This window comes from Zingiber officinale, chromosome 4B, assembly GCF_018446385.1.
Source record: "Zingiber officinale cultivar Zhangliang chromosome 4B, Zo_v1.1, whole genome shotgun sequence".
NCBI classification, from domain to species: Eukaryota; Viridiplantae; Streptophyta; class Magnoliopsida; order Zingiberales; family Zingiberaceae; genus Zingiber; species Zingiber officinale.
This window is the reverse complement of record NC_055993.1, coordinates 79,450,800-79,464,927: the sequence shown is the minus strand read 5'-3', so window position 1 is coordinate 79,464,927 and position 14,128 is coordinate 79,450,800. Positions and strand designations below refer to the sequence as shown.

General features: G+C 40.1%; 3 protein-coding genes across 4 annotated transcripts; 2 read left to right on the top strand and 1 right to left on the bottom strand.

Moving 5' to 3' along the window:
- Positions 1 to 500: 500 nt before the first annotated feature.
- Positions 501 to 2,164, top strand: LOC121975234 (UPF0496 protein At3g19330-like). Its single transcript, XM_042526760.1, has 2 exons — positions 501 to 628; positions 690 to 2,164. Exons 1-2 carry the CDS (start codon positions 562 to 564, stop codon positions 1,886 to 1,888), a joined length of 1,266 nt encoding a protein of 421 aa, XP_042382694.1. The 5' UTR covers positions 501 to 561; the 3' UTR covers positions 1,889 to 2,164.
- Positions 2,165 to 4,962: 2,798 nt separating this feature from the next.
- LOC121975233 (probable cellulose synthase A catalytic subunit 5 [UDP-forming]) lies at positions 4,963 to 11,140 on the bottom strand. Of its 2 annotated transcripts, none has more exons than XM_042526757.1 (14): positions 10,499 to 11,140; positions 10,203 to 10,398; positions 9,707 to 9,912; positions 9,514 to 9,616; positions 9,226 to 9,400; positions 8,823 to 9,089; positions 8,396 to 8,741; positions 8,183 to 8,320; positions 7,959 to 8,084; positions 7,663 to 7,875; positions 7,291 to 7,573; positions 6,679 to 6,875; positions 6,247 to 6,597; positions 4,963 to 6,066 (listed from the first exon to the last, which is right to left on the bottom strand). In XM_042526757.1, the coding sequence occupies exons 1-14, from the start codon at positions 10,577 to 10,579 to the stop codon at positions 5,482 to 5,484; spliced, it is 3,267 nt and encodes a 1,088-aa protein (XP_042382691.1). In that variant the 5' UTR covers positions 10,580 to 11,140; the 3' UTR covers positions 4,963 to 5,481. The 2 variants fall into 2 exon arrangements, with proteins under 2 accessions (XP_042382691.1, XP_042382692.1); XM_042526758.1 differs by having other exon boundaries at positions 7,300 to 7,573.
- LOC121978328 (GDP-L-galactose phosphorylase 1-like) lies at positions 11,096 to 12,190 on the top strand. Its single transcript, XM_042530688.1, has 3 exons — positions 11,096 to 11,154; positions 11,428 to 11,728; positions 11,832 to 12,190. The coding sequence occupies exons 1-3, from the start codon at positions 11,096 to 11,098 to the stop codon at positions 12,171 to 12,173; spliced, it is 702 nt and encodes a 233-aa protein (XP_042386622.1). The 3' UTR covers positions 12,174 to 12,190.
- The last annotated feature ends 1,938 nt before the right edge of the window (positions 12,191 to 14,128 follow it).

Below are 14,128 nucleotides of genomic sequence, written 5' to 3'. Positions count from 1 at the left end.
TGTCAGATCCCTTGATCCACTAGGACTTCTTGCATATCTCAAACAATTTGGATTTCAACCAGTTATCAACTCAATTGAACTTTTTTTTACCAGATCTTAACCAATCTGAATTTCAACTAGTTATCAATCCAACTGAACTTCCTTCTACCAGCTATCAACCTAGCTGGACTTCAACATGATATTTTGGTCCTCTAAATCTATCAGATTAGTTAACCCTACGTACTCGATAATAATATTAGATTAATAATATATCTAATTTTAATTCAGTTATTATTCATTAAAATTTAAATTTGATGATTAGGATAAACCACACCAACTACTGGTACGAACAAAACTAAGTCGGACTTGATCGTGGATGAGCAAGTTCCATTTGACCAAAATATAAGCCATGCATCCATCCGAAATTAGAATGCAACTTTCTTTTATAAATGGTCAAAATGTCGGCCCGAATTATTTATAATTAATAAATATGATCAAATGCTTTCGTTCTATCCGAATCAAGGAATCAAACCCTGCTTAATAAATGAAACCTCTTCTCTGACCAGTTCTACTCGATTCTCCATGAATTGCTTCAGCGGCAGATCAAGAGGAGGGCATCCCCAATCTGCTCCATCACCGGCCACTACAGGTAACAACAATTCCTAATCGTATAATACTCCGGACATGGATCTCTTCTGACCTCGCCGCAGGTTCCGGCGAGGAGGAGGAGCAGGAGCAAGAAGGTGAAGGGATCAATGGGCAGAGTCACCGTCGGCATCGGAGTACGGATCGCAGCCCCCTCTCCGATCGTGGTGCCACGACGACGTCTGCAGCGGCATCCGCCGCCGTCTCACCCGCCTCTGCTACCATCAACCTCAGCACCGCGTATATGCATGCTGTCAACACCAACTCCTACAAGGAGATATGGTATACGATTCACCGCCATCATTCGGAGGAGGGGGAGGCGAGTCACTCGGCCGGAACGCCGTCGCCGGACGGCTTGATTGAGCGCGTCCTTCAGCCGGATCGGGCCTCCATCGAGGAAGCCCTTCGCGGCGCGACACCCAATCACCTGACCCGCCTCATTTCTGACTACTTCGACAGCAGCGAGAATACCTCCCTAGTCTGCCTGTCGCTCCGCCGCATCGTCGATCGCGCTCGCGCAATGTATGCGCCAATTGGCGAGCTGATCGATCTCCTCCCCTCCGCCGATGGCCATCACGCTTTCCTGACCCACCACCAGTGCGATTGGGCCTTCGATAGGCTCCTGGAATTCGATCTGTGTGGTAACCCCTTCCCGGTTCCTTCATCTAGCGAGGAATCTAGCTTCCACGGAATGCGCGGCTGCTTCTCGAACCTCAAGCAGCAGCTGGACCTCCGTCTTTTCAAGGCCCGACGGAAGCGCCGGCTGGCATACCGCGCCACCCGAGGGATCGGCGCCGGCTTGATCTTATTTACAGTTGGCCTCGCCGTCGCTGGGGCGGTTTTGGCTACTCACGCGATAGTCGTCATCATGGTCGGGCCGTCCATCGTTATCGGCGGATGTCTTCCTACAAGAGATCTGCGTGGAGGATCGAGGCCGCGGCAACGTGATTACATGGCCCAGCTCGACGCTGCCTCGCGTGGGGCGTACGTGCTTAACAACGACCTAGAGACTATCGAGCGCCTGGTGGCGAGATTGCACGCGAACGTGGAGAGTGACCGGGACCTGGTGCGGCTGGGTTTGGAGAGCGGGAGGGGGCAGCAACATCAAATCGAGGAGGTACTGCGTCAGTTCCGCAGAAATCATCCTAGCTTCCTCAACCAGCTCGAGGACCTCGAAGAACACATTTGCTGCTTCTTAGCCTCTATTAACAGTTCCAGATCGCTTCTCCTCAGGCAAATTCAACATCAGCCACCACCTCCTTGAAGTACGGGTTTGGAATTCTTCCTCCTTGAATTATGGGCAACATTTTTTTTTTTTTTTTGCCAACTTACCCGATGTCAAGCGAGCACATTTCCACTTCCTTTCTATTAGATCAGCAATATGGAGTCAATTCTTTATTAAACATTGATAGATTTATTCATTAAACACTGATAGATTTGTTCAACCTCTGAAGAATGGTGGTTTGTCCTACAATTGGAGAGGACATTACATATCTTCCTGAAAGATAGTGTTGTAACAATGCTATATTCCTACAAATAAAATAATAAATGAACGAATATGCCTCTTGGTTGTACTCATGTTTGTTGATCCTCATTGCAATCATCTGGAATTTGTTATATTAAATTCAATTGAAAAATAGATTCAATCAATGCCACAATCTATCTGCTGATCCAGTCGTACCATCTTTGATGAATGGGTTTGAGAAATTATCTTATATTTGCTACTTTACTTATTTGCAAATATTTTCTGATGTTTGCTGTTGTTATCAGGAGTCTTCTGAGTCCATCTTTTTTAGGGTTAGGAATTAGGATTTAGGAAATTGTTGGTTGTTTTCTTGTTCAGAGATGAAATGTTTATCTTGTAGGAGTTTCCTTTCTCTTGTACATATAGTTATTTCTTTTCCTTTAGAAAAATGAAAATGGCTTTGCCAGTCGGAAGTTTTCTACTGTTTTCTCATATGCATGACATGTACCTGCTGAAGGTTTGACTCCACAAACTATGAGCCTTTCAATATATCCCTGCTTGTACAATTCATGATAATATGATATTCATCTAAAGACTATGTTGACTGCATTCAGAAAGACAACATTTCTTAAGATGAAATTAAACTCAGCCTAGGCATCTACATGATTGGATTCAACTTTGAACTGTACAAATTATTAAAACCATGTGTAATGACTAAGAAGCTTACTTGTTGGCTAGAGTATCTGATTTTACACATTGATGCTATTTCATGGTTGTTTTGATATCTAGAGTTCAGCATACTTCCTACTAAAGGGACTTCCTCTATTCTTTGCTGGTTTCTCATTGTTAAAATCTGGTTTTCTCCTTTATGTTTGAAACTACTTCCAAGTTATGCCATCATAAATTGATTTGTCTGTGGATTCTATTTTTGGTTCTCTGTAGTAAACACAATTAAAAATAGGTTTTTTATGGCTTGGCTTTCGTATCATTTTTTGGTAAGGGAAGTGTTGTTATGTGTCAAACAGTTCTCATTTCATTCAAGCCTCATATAAGCACTTTCTGTGTCTGGATTCATCACACTATTTTTATGATGCAATTGAGGCTGCACATGAGTTTTTTTTTTTTTAAATAGAACTTGCATGTTTAATCTGCAAATTTATTATTGATGATTTAGTAGAATTGATATTTATGTAATTTTTTCAAAATGACTAGAATTTGGATCTTTACAAATAGTGTGAGTTTAAATTTCCCAGAGGATCCAAGTTTGGAACCTCCTCAAGGTTGATACACCATGGAATAACAATCACTACACAACAACTCTCAAACACCGCCACATATGATAGCACATAGATATACACTCAAGCGTGATTACTTAGATGTAAGATAAAGGGAAAAGAGGGAAAGTGACAAAAAAAAATGTATAAAAATGATGGAGCTCTTTTATGTAGTATTTTGAAGATTTCTCTCCTTTCCCTCAATTTTTCCATCCAAGTTCAAACAACAGGGGAGGTGACCCTTGGATGTTGACTCTAGCCTCATGTGTGTTATAAGCATTAACTTATTTTTATTCATTTTTGATGCATGTTAGCTATTGGTTCTGAGGAAGAGAGTTAATGGATTCTTAGTTTTATCTTTTGATTTTTGGCATTGTCCTGGTTATCTTGTGAATTGTGAATATGATTTTTAATCTGGTATTACATACTGTGATTTTTCAGTTTTCAATAAAATAAGAGACAAGTTCACTAAGATATCGGAGGTGATCGATAGTCTCATGAATGTTTTTTATTTATTGATCATCAAAGTAAATTGAGTCTTGATGGACGGTGCTTGTTGGCATATTATTTTGATAAAAAATAAAAATTAAATTTTGTATTCATTCTATAAATAAAAGTTTAAAAAATTTGAATTAAAAGTTTCTAAACATATCAAATTAAAGTTAAACTTAAACTATTATTTCAATGACTTAATTGATGGTTTAATTTAATTTAATTATCTTATCAAATAAATTGAAACATCTCAAAAATTTGACCCAACTCAACTCATTTATGATTTTACATTCAATTGCTTCCCCTTAAAGAGGAGACCGGATTCTCTGTGCCCGCCTCCCGTGCGCCCTCTGCGCCCGTCGCTACGCGACAAAAAACCCACGCGCTAAGCACGTGTGTTTCTCCGATCAGCAAGAATGCTGATCGGTCAGCAGACCGATCAGCAGGAATGCTGATCGGTCTTGTTGACCGATCAGCATTCCAAGCAAACTTTTTTTAATTTTTTTTTTTAAAAAAATAAAATAAACCCTAAATCCTAAACCCTAATACATATAATAATTATACAAGTCCTAATAAAAAAGAGTAAATACTTTTTTTAAAAAAAAAAATTAAAAAAAGTTTGCTTGGAATGCTGATCGGTCAGCAAGACCGATCAGCATTCCAAGCAAATTTTTTTTAATTTTTTAATTTTTTAAAAAAAGTATTTACTCTTTTTTTATTAGGATTAATATGGATCGAAGTATATTGGACTTGTATAATTATTATATGTATTAGGGTTTAGGGTTTAGAGTTTAGGGTTTAGGATTTTAGGGTTTAGGGTTTATTTTATTTTTTTAAATAAAAAAAATTAAAAAAAGTTTGCTTGGAATGCTGATCGGTCAGCAACACCGATCAGCATTCCTGCTGATCGGTCTTGCTGACCGATCAGCATTCTTGCTGATCGGAGAAACACACGTGCTTAGCGCGTGAGTTTTTTGTCGCGTAGCGACGGGCGCAGAGGGCGCACGGGAGGCGGGCGCAGGTTAGGCGAGCACACTTCCGAAATATCTTAAATTACAAATCATTATCAGTCTTTAAATACGTTTGGGAAATGATCAAACACATGGCTGAAACACAAACACAGCTATAGTTCATGGGGCGTAGGCTTTTAACATACAGCTACACAAGCTTCTCTGAGATAGTTACAGATGATGATGTGCAACTAAATAAAATACATACTGTGAAACTCTCTCTTTTCATATCTAGATATAAATAATCCCCCGGAGGGGAAACCAACCAACAGAATGTCTGATGAGCCCCCTTCACCGCGAGTGTATCGACGAAGGCATGCTCTTATTGCAAAGAATCAATGTACAGAGCGACTGAAACAAAGCTTGAACAAGATGAACCATCTCTTGCCATTCATCCGATTACTGATTCTGAAGAGCTAAACTTGCGGCTGCATGTGGATCTTGCACAAACAAGTACGAGTCTGGAGTTAGAATATAGAACAGAGGGGGGAACACTAGCATACTGTCTTCCTATCGTAAATGAAACCTGTTGTGCGAATGTCATGTGAAATCCTGTGTGAGACAATGCTGACAAGAGAGGTGAACTCCAAGAACATTCTGATAGGGACTCTCCTACTCAGTTGCAGTCTAATCCACATTCCTCCAGGAGTGGACCATCTGATTTTGGCAAGAACGGATCGATTCGTACCCAGAGCAATGAGAAGATCGATGCAAGGAGAATGGACCAGACAATAACAATTGTTGGTGTCCTGTTTTGGCGCCCGACGAGACCTTTGAGGAAAGGATAGAGGTGCACGATCACCCAGAAGGAGAAAAAGAGTTTCCCGAACAAAGGCCCCCAGGATTCATATCCATTGTTTATCGCGTTAGAGACACCAGCTACGACACCGATGAAGTTCACAATGAGCAATGTTGTGGGAGGGATGAGCAATGTGGTCCACTTGAACGTGTATAACTCGGAGAATTCTTCATCATCACCAGCCTTTGAAGTCACAGTGAAATTGGTGTCTATACCAGCGAGAACCTTTAGAAGTCCCTGAAACACAGCAAACAGATGCGCGGAAACGCCTCCAATAACCCAAAATTGTTCATTTCTCCACCAGTCATCAATGGCAACGCCACTCCATCTCATTTCAAGGATGCTCGTCGCAAAGATACAAATGAAAAGTGACAAGAACCAAAGACTTGCTACATTAGAGAGCTGCAATTTAGAACACACATGTATAAGTCATGGTAAATAACAACAACAACCAAAGCTTTTATCACATTAAAGTCGGCTATATGAATCTATATTAAGCTTAAGCAGGGCTATATCATTGTTAAGCCTCAGTAGACAAATAAAGAATCACACATAAATACGAAAAAGGGACAGGAAGTTTACCTCTGGGGTGATAAATTTTCCAGTGAGCAAGCAAACAGCAGGCAAGGTACAATATGCCAAAAGAGGAATTGATGTCCAGGGGTAGATGGTAGCATTGATATATGACATCCTTTCCAACCATTTAAGCCCGCCTCCGTATCCATACCATAGAGGGCAGTGCTTGCTCAAGAAAATTTCGACGGAACCAAGTGCCCACCTAAGAACCTGGTGAAGACGGTCCGAAAGATTAAGAGGTGCGGAACCTTTGAATGCAGTTCTTGACGGCACACAATAGATAGACCTCCACCCATGGCAATGCATCTTGAAACCAGTCAATATATCTTCAGTAACAGAACCATAGATCCACCCAATCTGCAGCAAGAAAAATGCATAGAAAATTATGAAAGTGTCCTGACTGTAAACTAGAAAAACTTTAAAGATAAGATGAAGCACCTCTTTTCCCCAGTCTGTCTTGTCTTCGTAGCCACAGCTAATAACATGAATAGCTTCCTTTAACAAAGAAGATGGAGTAGCACCTTTCAGCGTTCCGCCATTCTCTAGGAGAGTAGATGCAACAAAAACAGGAGACTGCCCAAATTTCTTTTCCAACTTCTGCTCAACTGTCATATTTTGTTTTTGAATCTCATTGCCTGTGAATAGACAAAAGGTTAGCAAATGGAACTTCATAATAGGACCATATATATTTCTGATATATTCTCACGCAGCTTATAATCATGATATCCGCTTAATCATCGTTCCCAATGTTTAAATAATTAAACAAGACGACAACATTACAATATATATTAAGGACAACACTTGAATGATTGCCCTGTATCTATTCAGTTGTATGATGTGGCCTATTCTAAGTCTTCTACTAAAAGATATTTAAGGAGAATAATGAAAAGTAGAGAATGAGTAAATAGACAACTAGATATGTTCTTCAAGAACTGCATTATCTCCTATATGGTTACCAGAACTAGAAGATACCATAAAAATACTAAAAGATTGTTAAATGCAAAAGTACGATATGAAGTATTCAAAAAAAATTTGATTGCGTAGACATACTTCTAACACCTTCTTCGATGCCTTCGAGAGTATGTGCTGGTCCTGCAATCTCAATACTTTTAGAACCAGACCTTTTCTTTTCCTGCTTACTTTTTGTTGACTTCTTCCTGCTACCAGTGCAGCAGCAAAAACAGCAGCACCATTTAGGCCAGCAATTGCAAGTCCTATTTGGGGGCTTCTTTTTCTTCGGAGCATCAGTTCCATATAACGCTTGTCTTCTGAAAGCACATCCAGTGCCGACATAAATAGGTCCTTGAATCCCATCCAAACCTTTCATATTGATCTAAATCATGCCTTTGTATTAGTTCTCAAACCATGCAAATGCATAAACTTTTATTGGATATGTAACAGATATCACAAGTTAACACTTACATCAAAAAACACAATGTTCCGATTAGCATATCGATCATGTCGATCAATACCATCGAACCTCTGAGGAAACTGCACATAGCATACTCTCTTTCCCACAAGTGGATCCATCATAAAACACATTGCTTCTCGTATTGCCTTGCTGTTGTTGAAGTAATGATCACAATCGACATTCAGCAGATAAGGTGCATTTGTAAGTACGGCGGAGACTCGGACCTGCCAAATGCATTACAGGAAAGTGAGCAGACCTGCAGCTATTTTGATATTCAGGAAGATACTCATAAAGAACAATTGCTCACCAAAGCATTCATGGCTCCAGCCTTTTTATGATGATTGAAACCAGGTCTCTTTTCTCTTGAGACATAAACCAAGCGCGGAAGTTCATTCCCATCGACATCATGCCCACCACTTTGCCCCAAGAAGACCTAAACGTTATATAGATGTCAGCAATATAAGGGAAATTGAATTGGCAAAACAATGCATACTTCCAGCCAAAAAGAAATGAAGAAAACACAAGATTTACCTGAATCATGCCTGGATGATCGCGGACATTATTTCCAGGCCATAGTGTTCCATCCTGCATTGTCCACCCTTCTTCAGGTACCTTTTGTGCTTTTGCAACGAGGCCATTTATTCGTACCTTAAATTCCTCGTATTCTCTCTGAAAGCAGAAGCAATTTAAGTAACACAAATTGAATGCATACTTTCACCACTGATAGTAATTACTATTTTGTACCTTCATTGCTCTTCTTTCCTTTACAAATGAAGGATGAACCTTATCCTTCAGATAATCTATCTTCTGCTGAAAATACCACTCTGGTGCACGTGGCTCTATATTGAATTTCTTGCAAAATGGAACCCATTTCTTTGCAAACTCAGATGTTTCAGATAATGCTTCAAATGTCAGCATAGCAGCACCATCATCTGAGACATAGCAGGATACTTTTTCCACTGGATAGTCCACAGCAAGGATCGAGAGAACAGTGTTTGCAGTGATTAAAGGGGGTTCCTTCATTGGATCAACTGTACTCACAAATATGTCCATTGGAGCCAATTGAGAAGGTTGCCCTTCTTTTTCATACCTAACAACATGAATGAACAGAACAATTAAGAAGACATTGACTAAGTGAACAATGAGATTTCACGGTGACAGCATCAATTACCTCAAGGACAACCTATCAAGATAAGTTTCCCTCTCTATTGGAAGCCACTTGGGAAACTGATCAAGAATCCAAGACAAGGCAAACCAGATTTCGCAGATGACTGATATGAGCCACAATGGATATGCATCTTTCGCAGGGTTGGTAATCCGATAATGGAAGAAAAACCCAGCAACTACAAGTCGAATTAAGATGATCATTCTGTATGGGTTTATTTTGCTAGAAGGGATCGGTAGCTTTCTTGACAATGGTTGCCTAGCTTCATCCATTCTACAGAGATAAGTTGAAAGTCAAATTGAATTTCAGAATAAACACACGACAATGGAAAAGTGGATCAAACAATTATCGGAAGTTATTATAACATGATTCTCAAAGTTTTAGAAATTGAACTAGTGTTGGGGCTTACAATGGTAAATCAGATTCATCATTATTATTATCCCAGCCTTTATCACCGCCGTTGCTCCTGGCCATCTGAAATTTCTCTTGCTTTTGCTTCCATGTCTCCATCCGCTCCTTCCATGCCACACTCCCATATCCATAAGAAGCAAGATCCTTTGAAGGGTCCATGGATCTAGGTTGCACTGTGAAGAAAGTGCTTTGTTATCAATCAAAATTATACAAGAAGATCTAATGAGCCAGACATCGTGCTAGTTCAGTTTATATAAGGTGTAGATCCCAAAGGTAATGCAAATACCTGGAACATTGTGATCGGGAAAGGGAAGAGGATGAATCCTTTTCCCTCCACCACCCATGAAAGAAGGAACAAGAGCATGCTGCTCTGGAGGAATGTCATCGACCTGTAGAATCAAAGTAGGAATTCATTCACCAGAACTGAATTGCACTACTGAGTCCAAAATAACAAACAGTACTGTGTGATTCGATGATACCATCTCTCCATTGGTGAGAAGAGGGACTTGTGGCATAGGACGAACCACATGAGGGTTGTTTATGTCACCATGTCGACCGTAGCTCATGCGGCTGTGTAGCATGGCCTCCGCCAAGTATTGTGAGTCATGATCATCTCCCCAGTCAAACTCATGTTCGAGATCATCAACATCATCCTCTTCCTCATCACCAGGCACACGCGGGCACCCTGCAAGTACAAATGCTATGAATCCAACAATCTGATGCAAGTAAGATCGAAGTGAAAAAAGATCAAGGACAACAAGTGAATTAGGAGGGGTAAAACCATTGCAGAATCTATTACAAGAATGATCATTACCACATGGATCTACTGTGCTACAATATCTAGTGAAAGGAAACTTTCATGTTTTTGAATGATATAATGCTAAATTAAACGAGAAAATTTCAGGTAGATCTGGTGAAATGGAAGCAGGGAGGTGAATTAGGGATTCCTCACTTAGTTTTCTTTCTTTTATTTACCTTTGAGCCGCTTGAACCTTGTTTTGCACTGAGGGCAGACTTGGTTCCCCTCCCGGCGTTCGTACTCATAGCAAGTCCTGCAAATGGGGAACGCGCACTCGTTGCAGGCGACGAAGAGATCACCACCGACGGTGAGGCCAACGTCGTCGCCGCAGATCTGGCAGACCTGCCCACTCAGCTGTTGCAGCGGCCTTGGCTGCAATCCAAAAAACATCGATTGAAAAAAAAAAAAAAAAATCAGATCTTGCCGCAAGAAACCGAGAAATTAATGAAGAAGGAGAAGACGCAGAAATTACCCCCGATTCCCCATCACGGCGGATGACGACGAGCTCGTTGCGGTTGTGAGAGCCAGCGACCAGCCCCGCGCTCGCCTCCATGCGTCGGCAACAGGGTTTACTTCAACTTAATGAAGGCAGCTACTTGATTCAAATCAAGGCGACTGCAACAATGATCATTGGAGCACCATGGTCGAATCCCTCGGCTCCTTCTCCCTCTTTGAGCGCGCAGTCGAGGAGGCGAAAGTAACCACCTTTCTCTCTCTCACTCAAATCTCTCTGCCTTCCGCTAAAGCAATGTGATGCCAGCGACACCTGCCCTTCTCCCAATCCCACCACCACTTATTATTCCTTGCTTCTTACTTGCACTCCGCCAACCGGATCAGTAAAAAACCAGAAAGGGGGCGGCGAAAAAAAGATGACTTTGGAGTTGGAAAGGGCGAAGCGGAGTAAAAAAGGACCGATCAACTGCGGAAGAACGACCGACAGGGCTGCTGCGAAGGCGACGTCTGAGCTGCCTTGTGATCCAAATCAACGAAGGCGACTCGATCGATCGGCGACACCCAACACCACCAACAGATGGATCCGGCAGTTCCCCGATCGCCCGGCGAGTAAGCGATGCGTTCTCGTCCGGAAGCATCTGTTAATTGTGCAATTAAAACAACGTTTAATCGATGGTATAAAAAGTAACTTTTTTATCTGCAACGGTAGATTTGTTTTGAGGAGTCCAGATCCTCTGCGCCCGCCTCCCGTGCGCCCTCTGCGCCTGTCGCTACGCGACAAAAAACTCACGCGCTAAGCACGTGCGTTTCTCCGCTCCAGTAATAAAACCCAACTCCAACGCACACATATCGTTTCCTGCTGATCGGTCTATTGACCGATCAGCAAGAATTCTGATCGGTCAGCAGACCGATCAGAAGGAATGCTGATCGGTCTTGCTGACCGATCAGCATTCCAGCAGGATTTGCTTTATTAACTTTTTTTTTTTTTTCTTTTTTGTCCATACCTTTTCCTGTGGAGAGAGCTCCTACTCAAAGAGTTCCAATTGCTAAAGGTCTGCTGTGCCATGGTGGAGTGAAGATCTCACTATTGCTGAACTATCCAGTGAGGGGCCTTGTTTACGAGGGAGGAACTAGTTTGAAAGACTTATCTGATGTAGTTTCCAAGTCTTGCAAGTGTCTTCAAGAGAACAATATCCCATTTAATGTTCTTATTTCTGATTCAGGCTGGAGGATCTTTCTCTTTCCCCAGGTAAACTTCTATTGATCACATGAACTTACTAGTCATATTCAAAATATAGCTCTTAGATTTATCAGTCAATAAAGAGGTATTATTTATCGTATCATTCTGGCAGTGTTATGCCGAAAAACAAGCCTTGGGCGAAGTGAGTGAGGAGATCCTAGAGACTCAAGTGAACCCTACTGTGTGGGAGATCAGTGGGCATATGGTGCTGAAGCGCAAGAAAGACTTCGAAGAGGCAACAGAGCAATATGCTTGGAGGCTATTAGCTGAGGTCTCTCTTTCGGAGGCAAGGTTCAAAGAAGTGGAAGACTACATCTTTGGGGCCCTTGGACTAGAGGAGTCTACGAAGGAAAAGATCAAGCTGGAAGAGAAAAAGGAAACCTCATTTCAGTCATTAGCCCCTATCGATCGAGCTACTTGTAACCTTGCAGAAGGTTGCCTAGTCTTGCAGTGAGAAAGATAACATTGTAAGTTGCGTATGAAAATCCTGCTGGAATGCTGATCGGTCAGCAAGACCGATCAGCATTCCTGCTGATCGGTCAGACCGATCAGCATTCCTGCTGATCGGTCAGACCGATCAGCATTCCTGCTGATCGGTCTTCTGACCGATCAGCATTCTTGCTGATCGGTCAACAGACCGATCAGCAGGAAGCGATATATGTGCGTTGGAGTTGAGTTTTATTATTGGAGCGGAGAAACGCACGTGCTTAGCGCGTGGATTTTTTGTCGCGTAGCGACGGGCGCAGAGGGCGCACGGGAGGCGGGCGCAGAGGATCTGGACTCTGTTTTGAGGCGTCCGCCGACAGGCAAAGAACATGACGACGCTTATAGCTGCTGCGTCAGCGGCTCATGGATTGAACACACTCTCTTTCTCTCTCTAATGGAGTTGAAAAAGTGTTGAGTTTGATTAATTTCATTTATTCAAGGTTAATTGATAATCATGATGACAAGAATTGAAACTTCGTGTTTTTGAAATTAAACTTGTGTGAGGATTCATATGCTAAAAAACATATAAATGATGTTGGTTTGAGAAAAAAAATAAAAAGAATATCTTTTATTATCATTAAAAGAGTGTCGTTCTATATTAAAAAAGTATCAAAGTACCTTCTATCTTTATTATAATAATATTGGAACTATTTTAATAATTAGATTAATTTTAATCAAGTTCAAAAAATGGAAGAGGAATATTGAAATGGTTCATAGTAGGTGAAGGAAATATTCTCAAATATTTGGACCAATTCAACAACCATTATTCAAACTGACTGTTTGAGTGTCATTTTAATTAGTTGCTCAGTCATGTCGGATTAGGTTCGACAATAGGAGATAAATAATTTGCATAATTTGGATGATTGAGACGATCCACCAAATTAGATCACATCAATTATTTTTTGAGAATTAAACGCATACACATACGACACTCATTAGTCTTCAATTATTATTTCCTTAAAAATGATGGTCGATGATGACAAAGTTCTTGTGGAAAAACCAAAGGAAAGTGTCGGTGGCCAAGTCTTTCGCCCTCACCGTCGCAATAATAATAATTAACAATATGAATTAATGAATGAATAAAAAACAGAATTTGAAACGTGCACAAACAACTGTTTGACATGTGGTGCAACAGGTGGTATCTCTCTGTCAAGTAAAAAAAAAAAAACTAAGAAGGAATTTATAGTCCATTTTAGCGAAAGTTGGATTTTGAAAAACAGGATCTATATTATACGTAGTCATGCTTTGCTTAAAATTAAAAACCCGACAACTTTACCATTGTGTTCATTTTATTTTATTTATTTTTAATAATCTAAATTTCAATTTTCATCCAATTACTCTTGAAAAATAAATGACCTTTCTCTTTAGCTTGATTTACCTACTCAATAAATGTTTGGGAGTTGTAAAAAGTACAGTCAAGAATTTTTTTTCCTCTATGAAATCACCCTATTGAAATCTAAATTACAATAATTCACGTTCCTGATGGGGCAATTTTAGACAACAGCACACAAACATTCATAAGAACATTTTCATCAAGAATATTTTTAAAATTTAAAATAACTTATTCACTTTATTAAATTTATATTATCATTTTTCATTACATCTTATATCAATTATCCTAAATTTTTTAATATCTTTATTTTTTTATTATTTACTTCTCTTTTACTTTTTTTTTCCTATAATATCTATTTTTCATTATCCAATTCATTCTCTTTATTTTTCATCTTACCAATTAAATAATATTTTAAAAATAAATTTCATTCTTTAAATTTAAAAAATATTATTTATAAAATCTAAATTTAGAAAATAAATAAGATAAGTTATATAAAGATTATTTTATATAAAATATGTAATTTAAAAAAAATTATGGGTTTAGGAACGCTGACATAGATGCTCCAAGTCACAAGCATTTGAATGAGAAGG

Bases quoted from the DNA above. Each gene is read 5' to 3' on its own strand.
- LOC121975233 (XM_042526757.1), bottom strand. From the start codon at position 10,579: ATGGAGGCGAGCGCGGGGCTGGTCGCTGGCTCTCACAACCGCAACGAG. The intron at 9,913-10,202 runs GTAAATAAAAGA...TTGTACTTGCAG, and splicing joins AAGGTTCAAGCGGCTCAAAG to GGTGCCCGCGTGTGCCTGGT. The intron at 6,598-6,678 runs GTGCTTCATCTT...TTCTTGCTGCAG, and splicing joins AGACAGACTGGGGAAAAGAG to ATTGGGTGGATCTATGGTTC.
- LOC121978328 (XM_042530688.1), top strand. From the start codon at position 11,096: ATGCGTTCTCGTCCGGAAGCATCTGTTAATTGTGCAATTAAAACAACG. The intron at 11,155-11,427 runs GTATAAAAAGTA...CTGACCGATCAG, and splicing joins AAAACAACGTTTAATCGATG to CATTCCAGCAGGATTTGCTT. The intron at 11,729-11,831 runs GTAAACTTCTAT...TCATTCTGGCAG, and splicing joins GGATCTTTCTCTTTCCCCAG to TGTTATGCCGAAAAACAAGC.
- LOC121975234 (XM_042526760.1), top strand. From the start codon at position 562: ATGAATTGCTTCAGCGGCAGATCAAGAGGAGGGCATCCCCAATCTGCT. The intron at 629-689 runs GTAACAACAATT...ACCTCGCCGCAG, and splicing joins TCCATCACCGGCCACTACAG to GTTCCGGCGAGGAGGAGGAG.